The sequence below is a fragment of the Bombus flavifrons genome, chromosome 2, assembly GCF_040668555.2.
Source record: "Bombus flavifrons isolate JBK064 chromosome 2, iyBomFlav1_principal, whole genome shotgun sequence".
Classification (NCBI taxonomy): domain Eukaryota; kingdom Metazoa; phylum Arthropoda; class Insecta; order Hymenoptera; family Apidae; genus Bombus; species Bombus flavifrons.
Window position 1 is genome coordinate 17,500,197 of NC_138443.1, and position 22,353 is coordinate 17,522,549.

Genomic DNA, 22,353 nt, shown 5'->3' on the forward strand with positions numbered 1-22,353 from the left:
AATTTGTTTCTCTTTTGACGGTTGATTGATATTTCGTATTTTAATTACTCGTGTCCGTACAACTTTAATTTCCCATTTCAACTTCAGTTAGAACTATTTTGAGACATTTAATTGTACGTAGAAATTTCATTCGCTTGCCCATAACGCGTTTTATTCGAATCTTTGCAAAACGGAATCATCGGTGTGAAATAAATTATCAATGAGAGACCGAGACAAAAGTATAAAAGCAAGGCATATTACAATGACGAATGCACGAAAAGTTGGTGCAAACCATTTGTTAGTCGGCACTGTATTTCCTGCAAGAATAATTACATCGCGAAATCAATGGAGCCCCATAGAAATGCGGTAGTTCCGTTGGCTCGTGTAACGACGCTACCAACTAATCCCAGTCGCGGCTGCTTAACGCATGGAAATTAATAATGAGACAGAATGGAAATCCTGGAGCGATAAGCCCTGGATCTACATAACTCAGCTCGTGGATTATACAGCGACGCAACGGTGCCGGTGCGAATTGAACGAACGATCGAGAAACAAACATGGAACCGGTTCATTTAATCCGGCGCGAACGCAACCCGCTTAACTTGAAAATTTCTATGCCCGTTATGACGCGGAAGCGCGGCAAATTAATTGCCTACCCGCGACAGACACTCCGTATTGTTCCAGGGAAATTTCTATGGTGCGCAAACTCAAATTATTTATTTCGCATTAAACTTAGAATTGTGGTCTTAGTCGTAGGACGAAGTAAATCAAATGAGTCTAGCTACGGTGTATGGTAGATTTTGTTACGTAAAGGACGAGAATAAATTTCCGATGTTTTCGTGCGTGCACTGAATTTAAAATGCAAAGTAAACGGTACATGAAACGCGAAACCGTGAGGGCGGAGGAAAGGAAGAGACGAAATATATTATAGTTTATCTGGAATATATAGAAAATTAATTGCATGGAATGATTTAATATTTTTCATATTATTTTGCTTTTTTAACTCTTCATGTTCCACCGGCATGATACTGATAACATGAAACTGTTTCTTACATCGTTCACATGAGATAAGAAATGGAAGGGCGTAGAGAACCATCGTATAGATAAATTTACAAATATTTATTTTATTCTCGCAGCAAAATTCTTGATTTCGTCAAAAATCTTCAAAGTGCAAATACATTATAGTTATACTATGTTTTCTCATAAAAGATTAACACACATTAAAAATCATCGAATTACACGATACGATGTATAATTTGTAATTTTGTTCGTAATTTAAAAACATCGAAATACATGGTGTTTTGCGAATCTTGTCGCAATTGGATCAACAGATTCCGTTTCCTCGTATTCTTTCCGCGCATAAGGAATCCGCTTTGCAAATTACATGGCAAACAGATTCTGAAAGAGCGTTGTTATCATTTATTTTCTTGTCGTTAGAGATGCGGGAGGCGGCATTAGGCAAATAATAACGGTTCGCAGGCCATTGCTCCTCTCTCCTTGAATCTCCGCAGACAGTTAAGGCCGTATCGCTGGAGCGAATTCTCGGGGCAAAGGAATTTTCGTATTCGCGTCACGTCGCCGTTTCTATACGTACCTACCTGCTGCATACCGTTCGATTTAGTGCGGTACCAGTGTTGTCCCGCCGTTGTCTCGCCGCTATCGATATATTATAAATAGACCGATTTGTTCTGTTTATTACGAATACCGAGCATTAACACAGGTGAAACTTGACAAATTTATTAAAATTTTAACACACGATATACTTCAAACGTAGAAAAAAACAATGCGATTTTACTATTATTTATCGTGTCAGCGTGAGCAAAAATATTTTTTTTTTTTTTTATTTAGTTGTTTACATTCACAATTTGTCCGATTTGGACATTTGGTAGAATAAGCAAAAATATGTATTTTAAACTGTTGAAGTGGTCACCACTTCTAAGAAAACTTTACATCTGGTCCTTTTTTAGTTTTCTCAAGCACTGAAGCCATCGACAGCGTGTAGACAAAAGACTGCGACGAAGACAGACCATAAACAGTAGACAGGCGATGTTGGCTTCGGGGTTTTCAGTTATTGGGTAATACATTTAGGGTGCGGATCTGGACCAGCTCAAATTGTATTCTTACTTATAATTACACTTCTATTTAAATATATTTTCTACCTTACAATTTATCCACGAGTTTCTCCGTTTACACATCGAATAACCTCAACATAAACGACAAGTGTCTAAATTTTGATATCAAATATTAAAACGCTTCGTCTTTGTCGTGATAGGAATTACCTTAACTGCTTCGATACATTTCTAAAGTATCTCGATAAATAATCAAAAATTTCAATTTATATGTTATAATTATATGGATCGAGGTAATTGACGATTAACATGGTATGTTGCTTAAAAGCAAAATAATATTATGTATACGAACTAGTAATTGCAAGCCAGATCGAACGAAAGAACACCGAACATGCATCGAAAAACGCCAATGAAACTTTAATTTCGAGAAATTTTCTCACATAGGTACGCTCGTGCTTTGAAGGTGATACAACTGAAAGCACGCAGGAATTATGTCTTTGAACATAGCAAGATCTTCCCTCGTTGATTAAATTTATGAATAAGAAGAACTGCTCATAAAACAGAGCGGTTTACGTCCTTGTCATCTGCAAATTATAAATTTAAAGAATCGCATAAAGAACTTTCTCGTAATAATAATGTTGATAGATTCTCTATTTGTCATAGATCCAGTCACGTTTTTACACGATTTGATCAATGTATCTTCCCAATTATTCTTGTTGCGCCTCTATCGAGTGCAGTGAATTCGATATTGCGTAGCTTGTTTGATCGGTTTGGTTCGATTCGTAGCGCGTGGCAGTTATTCTTGTCTGTATTCTGTCAGATTAGCTCGCTCATATCTATGCCATGCCTGCTAGTACCGCTGTTATATATTACTACATGTCTTATGCTTGTGAATCACGTTTGTCTATTTTCTGTGACGCTGTGTCTCCCTATTTCATCTTGCACTTTCTTTCATTCCGTTTGCTCAAAGTGCTGTCTGTGAGGCTGATACCTGCCTAAATCTAAGGGTAAAACAGAATTAATCTACTGAACTAAGCTTCAAATTCAATCTCAAAGGCCTTGAACATTGCACGGGATAATCAAACTTGTAATCTCACTGTTGATCTTTGATATAATAATGAAAAAATGAGAAGATACACTTTAGGTCCGATAAAGAAAGATATTAGCACATCCGCAGAAAACTCGAAATGAATTCGACGGCAAATCCTACAACTGAAATCTGAATCTGATTTGTGGAATCATTTACAAAATCCATGGAACCAAATCACTTCATCCGACAACGCTCCATTTAATTTACAAAAGGAGACGCGAAGTTATATGTTTTGTTTCTTTCGCAAGAGCTTTCGCAAAGAGTTTCTACGAAAGTAAAAGATATAAACTCTCAGATTCATCTGAGAGAAAAGAAACGCTGGGAAGATGACGCAGCGATAATCCACGGTGTTCGCCATTTAATAGTCGATTTTCCGATATCATAGTGATCGATATTACCTGTATTTGAAAATGAAACGGCTATACATACGAGAATGGCCGCGGAAGCCTGATCTCACGAACGCTTAAGCGGCAAATGGCTCGAGCTTAATAGCGGCTCGTTTCCAGTGGGCACTGGTAGTTGGTTAAACGCGCGTAGTTTCGACAGGAAAGCTCGAAAGCAGGAGCGTACGTAACGCGAGCTTCAACCACTTTGAATGCCGGAGATAACTAAACTGGTACTCTTGTCCGCGGATGAGTTCGGGGTTAAGGGAAATACCGCGGCCTGCGGTGTGCTCGATTGTTCATCCGAAGGTTCTATCGCGTTACGCATTACATATATTAACAATTAGCTAGATAAACATGCGCGAGATAGACTACACCCCTGAGTTACATTACGAGTTACCTTTCCCTTCTGGCAATCGGTATTTTCTTGATAATACGTTTCTAAATAGCGTGAAACGCTCAAGAGAGAATCGGTTCTAAACAAATACAAACTCAGCCTTATGTTTGCCTTTGGATAATTTCAATCTTTCCAAAACTCGATTGTTTTCAGAATGTGGAAAAAATTGTTATCGGCAATTGTCAGAAATAAAAACACGTCTTTTGACGATTTTCTCGTTGCATGATTTTATAAAGAGGATATGATACTGTAAAATTTGAGATCAGTTTTATCGAAAAGAAATATATCTGTAAAATTTGAGATCAGTTTTATCGAAAAGAAATATATCTGTTATTTAGTGAATTAACAACTTTAGAAGCACAATCGAGCGTGGAGAGGTCAATATAATTCTCCATAACTGAAATTTCACTTTCGAAAGAGAAGAAATTTTGCTTCTAGACGAAGGAATCAAATACACAGTTTGACTTTCTAATTACAATAAGACGTGCTCTATAGATTTCTTCGTATCTGATTATCACGAACTACTATACCGAAGATACTACGTTTAAGAAATACCTCTAAAGATAGTATGAAAATTCATAAGGTCAACACGAAAGAGCTACGTACTACTCGTATTCGCGACAAATTTAATTCATAGAAGAAACAGTTCTTCTGTATCTTACTCACCAATCGTGTCAAATGTTATCAAAATATTGCTTTCTCTGTTGCGGCAAACGCGTTCCTCGCACTTTTGCAACGTCGTTAGCAACAGGCTTGTGGACTTTGTTATCGTCTAATGTTGACAACTGTTAAGCGTCTGCGGCAGACAGTGCCAGGCTCGGTCGTGCTACGCGATATTCAAAGGTGTCAACGATACGCGTACCGTTGACATACTTTCGCCTGCTCCATACATCTCGTCGCAAATTTACCAGTTTTATCGTGTACTGCTTGATCGATCAGTTTCTTGTTTGCCTATACGCAACAATTTCAACGACGAATTCTATGAATATTCAAGAAGCTGCTCGTTAAACGCAACGCTGTGGGCAATATGGAGGACCACTCGATTACTAGAATTTCCAACACGAGGTACGTTATCGCGAGAAACGACTCGAGGAACTGATTCGTCACGATTGCAACGCGGTTATAGTCGAGATTTGCTCCTTGGTGAGAATGTTTCGGGCCCTTCGGGGCAAAACAATTCCAGACTGAATTTGCAAATGATGCTTCTCGGAGAAGTTTATGGCTGATAGACGCTTTCCTGTGTAACGATTTAGAAACTAGCGGTATTAGTAAACCGAATCACAAGTTACCGGGATTATAAATTTTTCTTTCACAGTTTCGATATGACCCTAGAAAGATTGACCTGCTAAATACAGGTCAAGCACAATTCTCATTGAAATAATTTCCAATACGAGATGGCGATATTTTTGTCGTCAATAATAACAGTTTTAATATTCACGGTACCATGTTGAAAATAATACGTCTGTGCAATATTAATATTATATTTGGAATTAACACAGTTCTGAAAGTCATATTTCGAATTGCTTGCCACTTCCATTCAACGGGCTAAGCGACCGAATATTTATGGAAATTAATTGGATAGTACAGGTATGTTTTTGAGATTGGAATCATCTGTGGAAGGATAATGCGAGATACGAATAACCGCATACTACTCGATCTTAGAGAAATCGTATTAAATAAACTTGAACTTCCAAAATAGGATGTCAATGGGACGCAAGCTAAATATGATTGATGGTTTAGAGTTGCATAAATCCTAATCGAAATTCTTAAATACTAGAAAATCCTTGATATAGATATATATTGTTGTAGATGTTTATACAAACTCAAACTTTTATAAACACAATTGAGATAAAGGAAATAACGATATATGATAGTTAAGAATGATATTATCCAAATGATAAACAAATGACCAATTCAGCAACCTAAATATATAAATGTTTCATCTATTAAATATTGTTATGAGTACTACATTTCGAATATTTCATGTATTTTGGCATATTCTGAGCATGCTGTGTATTTTTGCGTTTATCCATTTTTCGTCAACGCAGAAGCATCCGCGTTTTAGCTATGACAAATATTTCCTTTATTTTCCATTCTTTCGTTTTCAATTTTCCTTTCTTTTATTCAATAATAGTCAAATTTATTATATCTAATTAGTATCGAAAGAGAGCTATTACTTTTGCGAGGCTCAAAGTTCGGAACAGTACATGGTGTTTGGCAATCTCGTTAATGAATAGGTGAAAATTAGAATGCCAGATCGAGGCAGAACAGCTTTTATGGAAATGACCAAAAGGATCATATCGATCCATTGTAATTCTTGAGAGAGCGCGCGAGCTTTGAAATTTGTGCGGTGCCCCGCGGGAATGCGGATCTATTTGGATCGCTAATTTCGCCAGTTAATTTTAGGGAGGCTAACCATAGTAATGGAGTTTGCGGTGTGGGCCAAGCTTCTCATCCGTTATCGATAACGTCGATGGCTGAACTCCGTGTACCGGATGTCAGAGGGAATTGGACGTGTACCGAACACGTTTGAAATTCCTACAGAAAGTTCGGAGTACCGTTTGGCATTCCTACCCCAAACAATCGGCTACTTCCGACTCGGTCAAGAGATCCTGAACCTTTCGGCGCCAAGAACATGCGTTTCTCCGTAACTCAACCGCAATCGAAGGTTGATTCATTTCCTGCCTAGATTAATTCGCATTTACTCACGATTACTGCGACTAGTGACACCGCACCGGCTCAAACGATCGAATCACCTTGCTGAAATATGGAATTGTACAATGTTGGTCGATTTGCTCGCGCGCATAATATGTGTTGCAATTTTGGAAAATTCAAAGCAAAATCTGTGTGAATGGTAGAACAATTCTTAAATGCAGCTCGTTCATTCTATACCGATACTCTGACCAACTTCCTCCACTTTTTATGGCATTCCCTATTGTGGGTCAGGCCACTTGTAACATCGTAGCCTCTGGAACTCTGTCTTTTTTCTTTTTATATTCATGCCTTTACCTGAATTTTAATCTTGAATTTTTGACACGTTTTTATCTACGGTATAGTTATTAATTTATTTCGACGAATCTGAATCATTTGTTATGAACCGTAATCAATGTATTCAAACATACTTTTAGTTGAAATTTTAGCAATTTGATAATTATACAAGTATGTGTATTGTACAATATTTAATTCTCAAAAGCTATAGTCAAAGAAAATCACGTTCAATCCATCATGTTTATTCTAGATATCAATAAAATCAAGCAAGCACAATTAAATGTTCTATTGTTACCCGATATTCGATTTTCTATAGAAAATATATAGTTTCCAATGGATGTATGTCGGTAGTATTATTACGAAACAATAGTATGACAACAAAATGGGGCGGAAATTGCATCCATGATAACTTTTAAGGATAAAATATATCGCTTTTAAAAAAGGGAAAATTATTTTACCTATAAATGTGAAAAATTTCTAAATTTTAATTTGGAATTCAAATTAATCGAATGATAAAGCTTCAGGTGACATTAAAAATAAGCTGAAAATTCTATTACGCCTTGACAATATATGAAATGAATATCAACATTCTCGCCCTGCGAACGATAAAGAAACGAATGATAATCACGCTTGAAATTCGTTGCGTTCCCATTGTTTTTCGTACGAACGGACTAATCACGCGATGGACGTTTGAAAACAGAACTCCCATATTGCACGGACGGAATAAACGAACGATTCGGGCTGCGAAATTAAAATCTTTTCCCGAATTCCTTTCTCGACTCTCGGTCCGTGGAATCGCGTAATGAGCTTTTTGTTGCGTCCCGCGTTATTACAAAGTCGAAAATAATCACGAGAAATAGCGGAATTCGTAATATCGCGAACGACAATCGGTCATGTCGGCCTCGAATCCCTCTTTTTCGCAGCTGGTTTTGAAATAAAGTTAAAATTTTTTTCTTCCCAACGTGTCATTTACCTTGGAAACGAATTTTTATGAACCGAAAAAATTATACCGATAGATGAAAAAAAGAGGAAGTGGAACGAAGAACACAACGAATAACAAACAGGATCGTTTAGTATCTTTTGTCGTCCTGTTCGTTTCGATGCATCCCAGAAACCTGTGTGAACGTACTCGGTATCGTGAACATGGTCACGTCTAGGCAGACAACAAAAGCTACTTGAACAGGTCTCTGCTCTGCCAACGATTCTTCTTGCTATATTTCTCGTGAAAAACGCGCGTGGAAATAAGCCACGCTTACCGGACGTGATAATTCCACCAAGCATCAGAGATTCGTGCACGATTTTTTACTTGGCCGCTCGAGTGATTAATGAATCTGCCCGCGAGATCATATCTTTTCAGTCGGTTCACTATGGCTGAAACAGCGACCGCGTTCGAGCGAATTCGTTGCCCCCAAAATGAACTTGGAACTTGAATTGTACGATACGTTCGTACGTGTTGGTTTCAGTTATACATATTTAAATTCTGTGACTTTTTCGATTGCGCCGCGATTATTACGGTTGAATAAAAGATTTCTTAATTTAACATTTAAAATTTTAAATAAAGAATTAAAGACTTACGATTAACGATTTCGAATTATAACATTAATATTTTATATGAGAAGTTTATAAATATATTAATGAGGTTGCCAAATGTAAATTGCTACTTCGTAGTGATGGAATCAAATTTTTATCGTTCGATTTAAAATTTGGATATAGCCATAGTATTTACGAGTTCATTGAACTCTTCCTCGACCTCGAATCGCTATAAACCCAAATTACGAAAGTCGTTTTACCTTTACTCTGGAAGTTTCTGATTTAAGGAAATCAGAGTGGCACGAAAAACAGTTCTTCTCGAAGTAGGTTAATTTTAGCCTGACACATTATCATTATCGATCAATATCGATACATATGAAGTAATAATCACTAATACGTTATAGATATCAAACGTGTAAAATATCATCTTGTGGAAAAAGTGAATTCAAATGCGTGATATTAAAAAGAGAAGATTAAAAACATCCATATTAATACAGAATATCTTATTATAGCATGAAGTTATCTTGTTTAAAAAAGGAAAGAAATCAATTGGTTAAATTCGTAACAAAGTAAAATCACATAGTGTTTCATTAGTCGACGATACTGTTTGTTGTTTCGCTAATTTAATGGTCCTTATACGTTATACGTTAATTGCACTAACCGTGTGATATCGTTCGAACGAGTTTCGTCAATTAAAAGCATTAGATTTCGATTAGCAACAGCGACTCTCCTCGTTGCTTTTCAGCGATTTCATCCCGTTATGATACAACGCTTTTTCGTTCTTTTTCACCATCGATCTAGTTTGTACGACGAAAGGCCTTTGAACGTTTCAGTATCGAACATTGCGAAATAATTTCCTGCTTGACTGCACGCTTTGATAGTTCGTCGTGTAATCTTCAGCACGTAAGTCGTTGCATCAAAAATCCTTTGAATGCTATGTTAAATCGATTAGTTCAAGTGAGAGTCTGTATCATCTGCCATGCTTTATTTATCATCCACTTATTATATATATATGCCTTTAAACATTTAGGATAAAATTCTTATAGCAGATACGCTAAATGTTGAATATTTAATTATTTCGTAATTTTTGTAGAATGGCTCGCGAATTGATCGCCATAATACTTGTACCGATTCCGATAGAACGTAGAATATAACTTGAATGTTCACTCTAATTACTGTCATGTATGCAAGTACTATAATTACATGGTGTTGGAAATTTATTTGTTTACGAGTCATTAATTTTATGTATCGGGGACGAAGTTGTGGATTTAGAAACTGTAATTTAGAAACTAATTTAAACACACATTACAATGTACATGATGTTATTGCGGTGCCTATCTATATTAATTATATTATCGCGATATCAGAAAATTAATATAATGCACGTTATCAGGCCACTGAATTCGTATTATTGTGCAGTTTAAAAACATGGTAATAAAAATATGCGTCGTTATTTAGAATGTCGCAAAATCCTGTTTTTGTACAAAAATTATTGAAATTTCCTTTTACGTCAGCAAATCAAATACCAATGACCTTTCGCTTGAATGTTCATCTAAACGTTAAATGAATTATTTAATTAGAATTACGAACCTTTAATACGCGTATATAAATATACTTACTGCACGTATTGTGGCGCGTATGTATCACATAATAAGGCAAATACCGTTTGAGATTAGGAAGCCTCACGAGTAGAGTAGACGTTTAAGGATGAGATGAGAGTACTTAGTACACAGGCCGGATTCGAAATGTGACAAGAATAACGGTTCTTCAAGGCTGAAGAGAAGAGTATCCAAAAGGTTGATGACTCGTTGAAATCGCCCAGAACATGGTATACCACTCGATCTACAGCCATTAAGTTGTATTTAGTTAGCGTGATCCATCCAAGTACCATGGTTCCCAGGTACCATTCGAAATGCATGTGCTGTTCGCGTGACGACAGTCTCTTTTTCTAACGACAAGATACGACGAGCAAGTTTCGTGGGATTTAAATGGAAACGTTTTGTTGAAACTCTCTTCGACGAAGCTTTGGTATCGCGAGCGGAAATCGAGAGAGTGTTGTCTATTTTAATGAAAGATGATCGACCACGAGGCTCCCTTCGCGTCACGATCTCTCGAAACTGCATCCGCGGTGTACGTAGAAAGTTCTCCAGAGGTCAACTTTCACCGTCCGAAACCTGTTCCGCGAAAGAAGATGCGCCACGATGGAAAAGATTTCGAGTTGCATTCTTGGAAATTGTACGTTCGAGAAAATGTCGTGACGTATTTATACTTGCTTAAGCACATTTATCATTGGATGAGTTAGAAATCGAAAGGTTGCACAGGTTGTTTGCTTAGTCAGAGTGTGTTTGCTTTAACGGTGGAATTAGTAAGATTGACATTTTTATTAGATATTTCTACAATGTCGTCTGAATGCGTTCTACCTATAATAAATATGTATTAGCGACGAGTATCTAAATAGGAAAAATCCTAGAATATGACTTGAAAAGCCTATTTCAGCATGTGAAAATATAAAACTATAACACTCAGCGGACAAGATCGATGATCTTTTTGTTATGCTTTTCACTATCCAATCTTATGTCTAATTCGCGCATAAAATTCTATTTAAACTACGCGTGCGATGTATTTCTCATAGAAACTGAGTCTTTCAATTTGTTTCGGTCTGTAAAGAAAGCAAGGGAATTTTCTTCTATAACTAATTGTTCTATTGAAGTGCTTTCAGTGCAAGATTTCTAATATATCGTGTATGGCCTCGTTATCTATACCTATAACCACTTTTACTGTTTCGTAGCGTATAATCTATTGTATTGTACGTGGTACGTAGATACTATACTTAACGCGCATTAATGCCATCAAGATTTACTTGCAAGCGTAAGGTAATTATTTTAAGTAAAGATAAATGGATGATAATAGACAAAATATGTAAGAAACGATATTTAATTCATAGCCGGGGTATGTAATTTCGTATTGTAACGAAAAAGAACGCTATCTTCTGTGTTTCCGTGAATTTTCAAATTTCACAGAAATGATATTCTAGACGGTTTTGCCGACGATAAACTACGCCATTGTAGAAGTGCTGTATCGAAAGATGCACTTAGCTCCTTTCACCATAAGGTTCTTTGAAACTACCAGTCGCATCACACGCGAGAAGTATATTTCTAAATTGATCGAAGAACATCAATTTATTTAACAATTTAAAATTTGTCAAAAAATGTTGTATTTTTCCCTTAACTATATGACAAATCGGAGCTAGATATTTTATTGTACCTATTATACCGAGATGATAGACACAGATACAGACGTTGTAAAATATATTTCTTGATATTCCACTATCTTTTATTAATTTAATATCTCAAAAGTGTATACGATACCAACAGTTTGAAGCTTCAACAGGATTCACAAAACAACACAAAGAACAGGTAAAAGCGAGTAACGAAATATTTTCAAATTCCTCTCGATCTCTTGCAAAGCTTTATACTACGTGTTTTGTACAAAGCAAACACGTTTGTTTTTATTTTTATAACAGTTACAATTGGCAACCGGACCGATTTATAGGAATTTGGATTTAAAACAAATAAAATAGGGATCTCTCTCGATATATCGAAGAACCATGAGCACGCTCGTACATAAATATTTTTTCCCAGTCAATTTTTTAAAAATCTCCATCGATTTCATATAAACTTCCATTACACCGACATCTTTAACAAACTGCAGTAATTCCATCCTCCCCAATTTCAAAAATATCAATTTAAAATTGAACAATCTTTATCAAGATTGCGCGACTTCGTGATTTAATTAAACACGATTCTTCCATGATATAATTACAGATACGCTCACAGAGTTACGATATTCTTCAATTACGCAAACATGTTTCAAAGAAATACAATCATAATAATTAATAAGTCTAAGAATAATTGCGAATCGTGCAAGATTAATTATCGCGTTGACGAACATTATACATAAATATCTCTTTCCCAGTCAGTTTTCCAAAATCTTTATCGATTTTATACAAACTTTCTTAATAAAATGTAATAACTCTAATTTTCCCTGTTTAAAAAATATCGATACACTTATGCACACAAACATATGCTCTTCAAACATGTTGCAGCAAAATACGATCGCACAAATAAATAAGTGTGAGAGTCATCGCGAATCGTACGGGATTAATTAGCGTCCTGACGATTGCCAGATACTCGTTAGCGAGCTTCGGATCCGCGAACCACGATCCACATGGATCGGCGTAATTAGGTGATGCGTTCGATACTCGCGTCGTATCTGCACGTATTTTTCCATAGATTTTCACGTTCTTGACACAAGGGTGTCCCTTTAGCCAATAGGTGATATTGAAATATAGGTAAAAGGAATCAAAGACAGGTGCGCGCCACTGACGAGAACATCAAGTGGTCGTATGGTCGTGGCTTTTCCAGCGACAAAAATCCTCGCTCCCATTCGTTCGTTCGCTTCTCTCCCCCTCTCTTTCTTTCTTTTTTACATTTCCCACATACTCGTCGCGTATTTCAACGTTTTCATCGATGTCAATCATGATCGCGGAACGACAGACAGCTCGTAATCATCGGGCCTCCCATAAACTGGTTAGAGGGAGGCTTTTAAAATCCAATTCAACCGAAATATTATTTACAGCGTCGTGTCTTGCCGCTTCTGTTTCGTCGCTGTTCGAGCACCAGAGATTCGTAGGCCGACTAGCGGGTAAATATTTACGTGCGAAATGAAATGCAAATTTTCATTCGCGACGGGCCACGCTTCATCGCCGGCTTATTTGTTCCAAGAAGAACAAAATTTCGTCGATTCGCCCCTGTGATATTTATTACGACGATCCAGCGAACTGATGCGGCACGACTTGACAAAATAACGATTGCATATTCGAACGTCAATTGCACCTGGAAATTCGATGTCACTAGCGTTACGCACTGCTGCGTCTATTTTATTGTTCGTTCCATATTTTTCTTTCCATTTTCCATTCTCTTTCGTTGTGTGGATGATAGAGTTCGAATGAGTACAGTGCAACGAGAACACATACGAAGATTATCAGTGTTATGGAAAGAAGTGAGCGCATCGATTAAACAATCCTTTCTATCGACATGGGTGTAATTTCATGGGCGGCGTTCATTAATTCGAATGGTATCCCGTTAACCCCTTTATGTTCCTATCGTTTTCCTGTTAAAGAACTACCGAGCTCTCCGTATTTCGCCTTCGTATGGAATTTTCAGGAAATACTTGATAACGGATAGCTGTGCGAATGTTCGGTAATAACGAGGCGCGTAATTTCTTGTTTTGTCGGGTTAACAAGTACAGAATGTGTTAGAGAAAAAGGAAGTAATATAAAATGTATGTAAAAATCAACTGAACGCGGAAAACACGAGAATTGAAACAACTCGTGAGCCGATAAAATGCGATAAAACTTAATTTTTGGTTACAAATGTCCCCTTTATTTACTCGTCAACTTCACTAACATATTGCGATGATTACACTGCGATAAATGATGTAAATATTCATTATTTAAATAGTCACAAAATTCGAGTTAATAACTTCCGCGATATGAAAAACAAATATTTATCAATTTTCATGAATTGAGAAGACTGGGAATCGATATTGAATTGCGGCGAAGATATCAAAACTGGTTTATTGCGTGAGTTTACATTGGAAACACACACGCACGGTATTAGAGCACATTGCTTCGTTCCCATGTAGAACGAATAGACAGCTAATCAACATTACATGCATCAAAGTACGGACGTCAGTGATTGAAATTATGATAGTGGTTCTATGTTAATGATCGACTAATTTGACAACGATATGGACAGCGTATTAAATACTTCTTCGTGCGATTGAAAACGATTTAGTAGACGTGAAAGTATCATATCGTTGTTATTGACGTTTAAACGTATACGATAAAATGGTATTAAATTTTTGTTTTCAATTTCGTATATACAGGGTGGTTGGTAACTGGTGGTACAAGCAGAAAGGGGGTGATTCTACGCGAAAAAAGAAGTCGAAAATATAGAATAAAATTTTTTCGTTTGAGGCTTCTCGATGGAAAGATTAAAAAAAAAAGAAAAATTAAAAAAAAATTGTTATTCTATATTTTCGACTTCTTTTTTCGCGTAGAATCACCCTCTTTCCGCTTGTACCATCAGTTACCAACCACCCTGTATATTAGGTTATCCGAAACGCGTCTTTCTTTCGCAAACATACTTTTTACAAAAGTGCACCTTCATACAACCAAGTGTGTGAAATATCGCGGTGTTTATCTCAACAGAACAAAATGGATCGTACGCAATTCACGACAAAATAATATAAAACAAAAAACGTTGTGCGTCTATTATTTCCTCATAAAACGAAAGAAACTTTTCGGACAAACTAGTATATAGGTACATAAATTTACAAGAGTGAAACATCCATCCTGCACGAACAGATGATCAATAATAACTATCTATTAAAACAAAAACCAAAGATACAATTTTCAGAAAACTAACCCGAGACCTGTTAATGAAACAAATATTCTTGTTACGTCGTTCTATCTGTCTAATAAGTAGTTATCACAATTAGAATCGTCAGGGCATGCCGGCAGAAACGATGTGAGAGTTTTTTGCGTATCATAGTAGACCGGGATGCGGACAATAATGCGATTTCTCAGCTCTCTCCACCTGCTTTTTCGAGGGGTCAGTGATCTACAATCGTATGCTTATACGAGGCCAGCCCGCATGTGTGCACGCGCACAGTGCTATGCAAACGTGCCGTTACTCTGGGACCGTCGTTTTAAATCATAAATAATTTTCCCTCGTTTTGCCAATATTGTTCGTTGGCCGATGGAATTCACGAAGACTTGTAATATTGTAATTTTAACATTTTCAAATGTATGTCAAGGAGAGAAAAAGGCAAAAAAATGTGAGCTGCAAAGGTTGGATCGAGTAATAAGTTCTTGCGCATTTCGACGAATGTTATGAAAATTGTTTGGAAAGAGCAAGGGGACATGTACTTGAATTTGTTGGCAAAAAGTATATATTGTATTTATGAAACAACGGAATAAGCAAGTTACTCCTTGGTTAGATAGATTTTATATGAAAGTAATAATACTTGCAACGTGTCCTTTTAAAAAGAGCGTGAATGAACTTACTGATCAACCTAATATGATGTTACGTGTCATTGATCCATAGGTTTGTGTCATTTTCAGAAGTATAGAAATTTCACTTTTTTTCTGATTATTTGGTGACTTAATTAATTACCTATCTTGCAACATTATTTACAAATTTTATAGTTTCTGCGTTTCTTACTGGAAGAATTTCTTCAATGAAAGTATATGATATTCTATAGTAATAAATTAATTGCTATGCCAGTGTCTACGTATCGAATAATAATTTGGATAGCCAAGAAATATTTGTTATTTATTACTATCAACTATTTATTAGTATAATAGTTTGAAAAATGACATTTTTCCACGGCAATTGAATTCCATGGCCAGGGATTGTGTAAATACTACATACAAATGCTCGCATTTAATACGAAATGAAAACCACGCAAACTTATGTGCCAACCTAATACAGAATTAGGAAAGAAAGAAAATAAGGAAGGGAAACGTTACGAACGACGATTTAGCTTGAAATTGGACAAATATTTGGGAATGTTATTAAAAGGTGAATGAAACTCTGTGTGGATAGAGAAAGGGGCGATGGGAAAGCGGGGCCAACGGACAAAGCACGATTTCAAACTTTTTTTAATCAAAAAACTTTCAGACGACGTCGAGCAACGATGACGGTTTAATTGCATGCGATGCAACGGCAAGTTCCGGTGAACAATAAAATGGAGAAAACGCGATATGTGAATGAAGATTTTTTTTATTAAAAACCGGATGAGTCGGGCCCGGTTCTGTGAAACTGTTCCCAGACGCGTGGGCGAGGGAAAATACGTTGTTACGCGCCACCGCGAGATTTTTGCGGAATAAAAAGCTTTAATAGCGCGTGCCGTGAAATTTGAATCTACGAGAACGGAGTATGACAAAAAAGTGGCGTATGCAGGTGAAAGTTTAAATAGAAATATAAAAAGGAAAAGAAGAAAGATCGTAGGAGGAAAGAAAATTGATACGAGAGAGTAACGATTCTATTGTATATTGATAATTAACAATAGTCCTATTAAAATAAATCAATATATTATCGATCTATTATGCTAGAACGCATGAATGTATAATACGTTGTATGAAGCATGCTGTCTGAATTACGGAGCATGATGCTTCAATTAACCTACCGATTGTCATTTGAATATACATGGGAATTATATATCATAACGTATTGTGCAGTTAATTACAAGAAATTATTTATCCGTATGTTCGCTAATTATGTTGTTTCAATTTGTTGCCTTATTTTGAATGTCTCTGAAAATAATAACGTATTGTATATGCACTCATTTATATAATTATTATCGAGACAACTCCTGGTTTTATATGAAATATGCTAATTAGCTTAAATTATCACGACGACGATTAATCAATCGTGACTTCGTACTCATGATGAGTGAGGGTACGAAAATTTGTTAAAATTGTTTGTAAGGATTACAGGAGCGTTCGTTCCTACAATTCTCTAACTTAATCGTCATTAATAAAATTTTCTACAAATTAAACGGAAAACTCAAAAAAAACTTCTAAACTCTAAAATCACAATCGAGAATCGCAACGAGAAATATCAACGATATCGAATAGAAATGCAACAGTTTCCTTCAACATCTATTCCTGTTTTCCAATCTTTCTTACAAGGGATCATCCCAAGATTTTCCATTATTCTGTGTTATAATCGAAGTTTTATCATAGTTCAAAGTAGAAAATATTCTCTCATACGAGAATAAAGTTATTCGTTTATACAAATAAGATACTCATGATTATTTGAAATAATCAAGATGCCATTTCAGTATGTAACCTGCGAATATTTATGCAAATTCGTCTTTTTGTAAATATGATTTACAAAATGGAACTTAGATAGAAAACTCTTTTATCTATTAAATATCGTAAGAGGCACTGAACTTTGACAAATTTTCTGCATGTTATACGCATTCTGTGCATTCGTACATCTTCTCCCACGAATGCGTAAGAATCCGCAGTATAGCAAATGATAAGTAAACGAAGAAGTGGAAAAATCTAACCCTCTCGCGACTCTTTCGAGAATAGCGCGTTATTAAACTGACTACTCGGTGTTGTTAACGTCGTTCAGTGATGCCTGTCTGAGGCTACAGGAAGCGTAATTACAGGTAAAATCGAACAATACGCGGATCGGCGAAGGTTCGGCTGGCGCCTCGATTATACGTTAACAGCGACGCGCATTTCCGAGGCAATTAAATGCGCGCCTAGCAAAGTGTCGTTAATATTAAATTAGATTTCGTGTCGCTCGGACACGCGTAAATTACCAGATTAAACTAAACGTTAAATTAACGCTAAATTAATTAATACGCGAGTAAGAGCCCGCGAACCGATTTCCGATGACGTTCTAATTAATTTGCGAAGTATGGGAACGTCGTTAAGAACCATACCAAGAGATATCGTAACGTGTCCTAATTGAATTGTCCTTTTCTTCTTTATACTACTTTTTGGAATTGTAAATTATGTCCTTACAGTGACTTACGAAGCCATTTGAATATTTATCATAGAAAAGTACTTGCACTAACTAACTCTACCTTATCCTCGGTGATTTTTCGAAGATCGTTATTAACATTTTGATCGTCGACCAGATATCGTTCGTTAACTAATTCGTATCATGCGAAGCACATAGAATCGTCTTATTTTTCAAATTCGTTTAACGTATGTTACCATATACAATTAAGTTATACAATTAATTAAGTACAATTAATTAAGTATTAATTAATTAAGTACAATTAACAAGATAGTTAATTCGTATCAAGCGAAGCACATAAAATCATTTCATTTTTCAAATTCGTTTGACGTGTGTTATCAAGTACATTAAAGTATATCGAAATATTTTGTAACATCACCAACGCCATTTCCATCGATTCCCACCTCACTAACTCTAAAAATAACCTGCCGTCCACGACTAACCTGAGAGAGGATACGTAAAAAAAAAGGAAAAATAAGTACACATTTCACAAGTTCTAATGGACGCTGCGAAGCAGAGGAGCGAGGTCATTGCGTTAGAAAGAGGAATTCGATGTAAACCCGCGGGCGAAAGTGGTGCGACATCGAAGACGCTGTCCGGTCGGCGAGATTTATTTTCAATCGAGGAACGTCGCGATTCGTCGAAACGTACGGGTTGCCGTGTCCGTGACGGTTTGCCGGGCTGTGTTGTCAAAAGCCGCCGGTAGAATACGTGCTCGTAGCGAGAAAGAGCGGCACTCACCCACGTGGCCAATTTTCTTCCGACAATATTGACCTTCCCTGTACTCCGGATGGAGGACCAAAAATTCCTGCGGATTTCACGTCGCCCGGAGACGGAACAATGTAGATACCGGACGAGTGGCTAATCCGGGATGTTCGACGCGAAGACTCGATTACACTGCGGATTTATCGAAGGCATTGAGTGCTCTAAGCCCCCGGACGACGCTTCGAGGAAATCGAGATTTATATTCCGGTCGCGAGCGACCTCCACTGTCCGGGAAAAAATTCTTTCGCTGCTGCACCACAACCAGATTCTCTTTCCCTTCCCTCTGTCTCGCTATTTTCTTTTCATCGGAAAAAATTAAGAATTATACGCGTTTCCTCGCGCACGATAGCGGAAATACACGCTGATTTACTGGAAGAAAGATTTCCGTTGTTTTGCTTGCGTAATGATACTCTGTTGGGGACTTGGTTCGTCGGCGAGATCGAGGATTTTCAGTAGAATAAAGCGAAACAGAATTCAGGAGACAAACCACTGTGAAAGTAGATCTCGATGTGAGATAGATAGGGAATAAGTTGCGAATAATGCGAAGCTGAGATATATTAACTCCTTCACTTTGGATTAAAGCGATAATATGATCCAATAACCACATCGCAAAGTTATTAAATTCAACGTAAATATACAGTATTAATCAAATTTGGGTATCAATCGAACGTCCATTCGTACATAACGATATTAATTTGTCTGTGTGTAATGCTCTTTCTGTTTCTTTCTCTCTCTCTCTCTCTCTTCCTTTTTCGTAAGAAAATTATCTTTCCATTCCTATTAAAAGCTCATCTTAGTGCGCAAACTCTCAAAGACGTTCAACTCCGTTCGTGCGAAAGATAAGGAAATTATTTTCGGTCGATGCAGATTGCCCTGTAATACGGAAGTTGGAAGGCAAGGACGGATGCAAAGAGCCACGTCGGTCAATAAACTGAATTAAAATAGCTCCGGAAATTACACATCCGAGGATGTCCGACGATGAAACGTTCTGTCCGTCTCGACGCAACGCAAACCTCGTAAGCCTACAATTTCTTGCTTATCTATTTGATGGGTAGACCTTGCTCGAACTTTACATTTCTAACATAGCCTTATCAAAGAGCGTTTATGACACTTAAATCAACTGGATTTCACCGAGAAAGTATTTTCAAGAAGAATTCGTTATGACGATAAAAAGTATTTATAAGTGCGTATAATTTCTATTCTTTCGTAAAATACAAGCGATAGTGATCCGAACCTTGTCATTTATTATTAATTACATTTATTTATAGACGAAAGAAAGGAACGAGAAAATTAGTTTGAAATTAAATTTCCCGTGCTTCTAAAAAGAGAGATATTTTTTTAACAAGAATGAAAAAAGATAACGATGGTATTCATAGTATACTTGTACCTGCGACAGAATGCTATTAGCAGTCAAATTTCCTTCTATAGTCAATTTTCTTAATCGAAATAAATGTCCTGATAAGAAGCAGTGATAATTACAATCGCAGGTAATTATATAGCAATTTATAAAGTAAATATAGTAAAATATATCATGAGTATATTTATTAAGAGAAAATTTAGATTTATAATTCGCCGATTGCATAAAAAGATAGAAACTATTACTTCGAATTATCGATACGTCGCTAATTTATACGCTTTGATGGAATTAAAAAATTGTCGTTACGAATCGCTAAAACTGTCTGTATACCTATGAATTAGAGTGTACATATTTACCAATGCGTAATACTTTCAAGATTTTACAACCTTCCTATCTCCACGCAAAATAACGACACCGAAGTAATCTCGTAACCACATTCTCTAACAGCTACTAGTCACTCGGTCGTAATTCTAAATAAGTCGAACACGGATTCGTCGTCTCGTTAATCGCTTTCACGAATCGTTTTCCGCTGTATGTCGAACGACAGTGAGAGCGACCGGTGAAAGCTGTGCGTTGGCAAAAGTTCGAAAGCTCGATGGTAGCGCGATGTCATCGACCGCTTTCGCGGGAACCAAGTAAACGATGACACGGCGCTTTTCGACGGCAGCGTGAAGCAAGAAAGCGTCTACAATGAAAAATGATTCATCGGGGAGAAAGCTGATGTTTCATCGCGCGAGAAAAGGGTTGAACCGATTCGATCGGATTAGAACATAAATTATGGGATATCTGTTACTGAGACGAATTAAAGACGAACACTGCGATCGGACTAGTTCGACCATTCATGAGATTGTTAAATCTCAATGCTGTAAAGTATGTTTTGTTTACGATTTCGCGAAATAATATCGTAGACTCGCGAGAATAACACGATTAGGAAATATACATTTTTAACGAAACTCGAGTAAACAGATTGAAATAGAAAATTTATTAATAACTGTTAGAATTTAATCTCGAAACTAAGATTAATAATCTGTGGAAGACACAATGTTTGTGTCGAAATAATATTATGTGATATTTATGAAACAAAATTACAGAAAATATAAGTGTTGTGGAATGTTGACAGTTGGCTAGTTATTCTCAGACCGACTGACTTAGTGACCCATGACCCCTCAAAAGATTTTGAACCCCATTCGCACAAACGCACGCTAGTGGGGATATCGCTGGGCAACGAAAAGAAGAATCCGTTCGATCAATCACCTCATCTGTATAAGACAAATATCGTTGTATTCCAACAATAACTCGATCGTTTAACCATAAAAAGATTTTGTCTGTTTGCTATAGCTTAGCTAATGTTGTCTAAGCTCGGATTTATTGTTGTCAAAAATTAACGCGTTAACTATCACGAAAATATACAGCTTTCCCTGGAAATCGCAATAGACTGAAACGTATTACCGCGTTAATATTTATTGCGTCACAAAACGCGTTAAGTTTTGCAAAATATTATGTCGTATTTGCGCTCTTTTTCTCTGGTTCTAGTAGCTTTCACTTTCACGACCTTCCACGACCGTGCATTCGTATCCTCTATTTGCATTTACCTTTCGAACTAAAGAGCAAGCGAAGCTGGCTTATTTACGCGTCAATAACCTCGAAGTGAACTCCTGAAGAAGATTTCTTTGAAGGGTAAAGGTCTCGTTACGCGGCTAATGGGACTCACGACTGCGAGATTACTACAGGGCAACGGTTTTTGCAATTCCACAGAGGAAGAGTGCACCGTCTTCCTAAAATGCACTTAATTAGCCGGAAGATCGGCTTCTTATCGCGCTCTCCGAGGACAGTCAACTCTTTTTAAGTACCCATAAACTTACAAAGGATCACACCTTAGTGACTCTCAGTAGTAACATAAAAAGCTTAAAACAGATAGCTGTTTCTCGGTTGCCACGTATCGATCGTATGTAGAGAAAGTTAGTGAGTGATATAAACTAACACTAAGCACTAAATGGATGCATTAGTCGTTTTAACTAGATTTATCGCGTTTTTATAACGAAAGACGTAAATCTTTCGACCTGGACACCATTGTTCGACAAATACAAATTTCTTGTCCGTTTAATATTAGATTGTCCGAAAAGTGTTGCTTTCTTTCGCAAACGTGTTTTTTACAACAGTGCATCATCGTACAAACCAAGTCTGTGA

The 22,353-nt window shown here is 36.8% G+C and overlaps 1 protein-coding gene across 2 annotated transcripts in view; it reads left to right on the forward strand.

The window, feature by feature from the left end:
* MESK2 (misexpression suppressor of KSR 2) overlaps window positions 1-22,353 on the forward strand; it is a 123,074-nt gene that overhangs the window by 10,622 nt on the left and 90,099 nt on the right. Inside the window, exon 1 of one of the 2 annotated variants that reach the window (XM_069128838.1) lies at window positions 4,726-4,983. The exons of the other annotated variant lie outside the window; for it this stretch is intronic. Within the exon in view, the coding sequence (XP_068984939.1) occupies window positions 4,946-4,983 (38 nt within the window). The 5' untranslated portion in view covers window positions 4,726-4,945. Of the gene's footprint in view, window positions 1-4,725; window positions 4,984-22,353 lie in introns of those variants that run through there. 2 annotated transcript variants of the gene reach the window in all.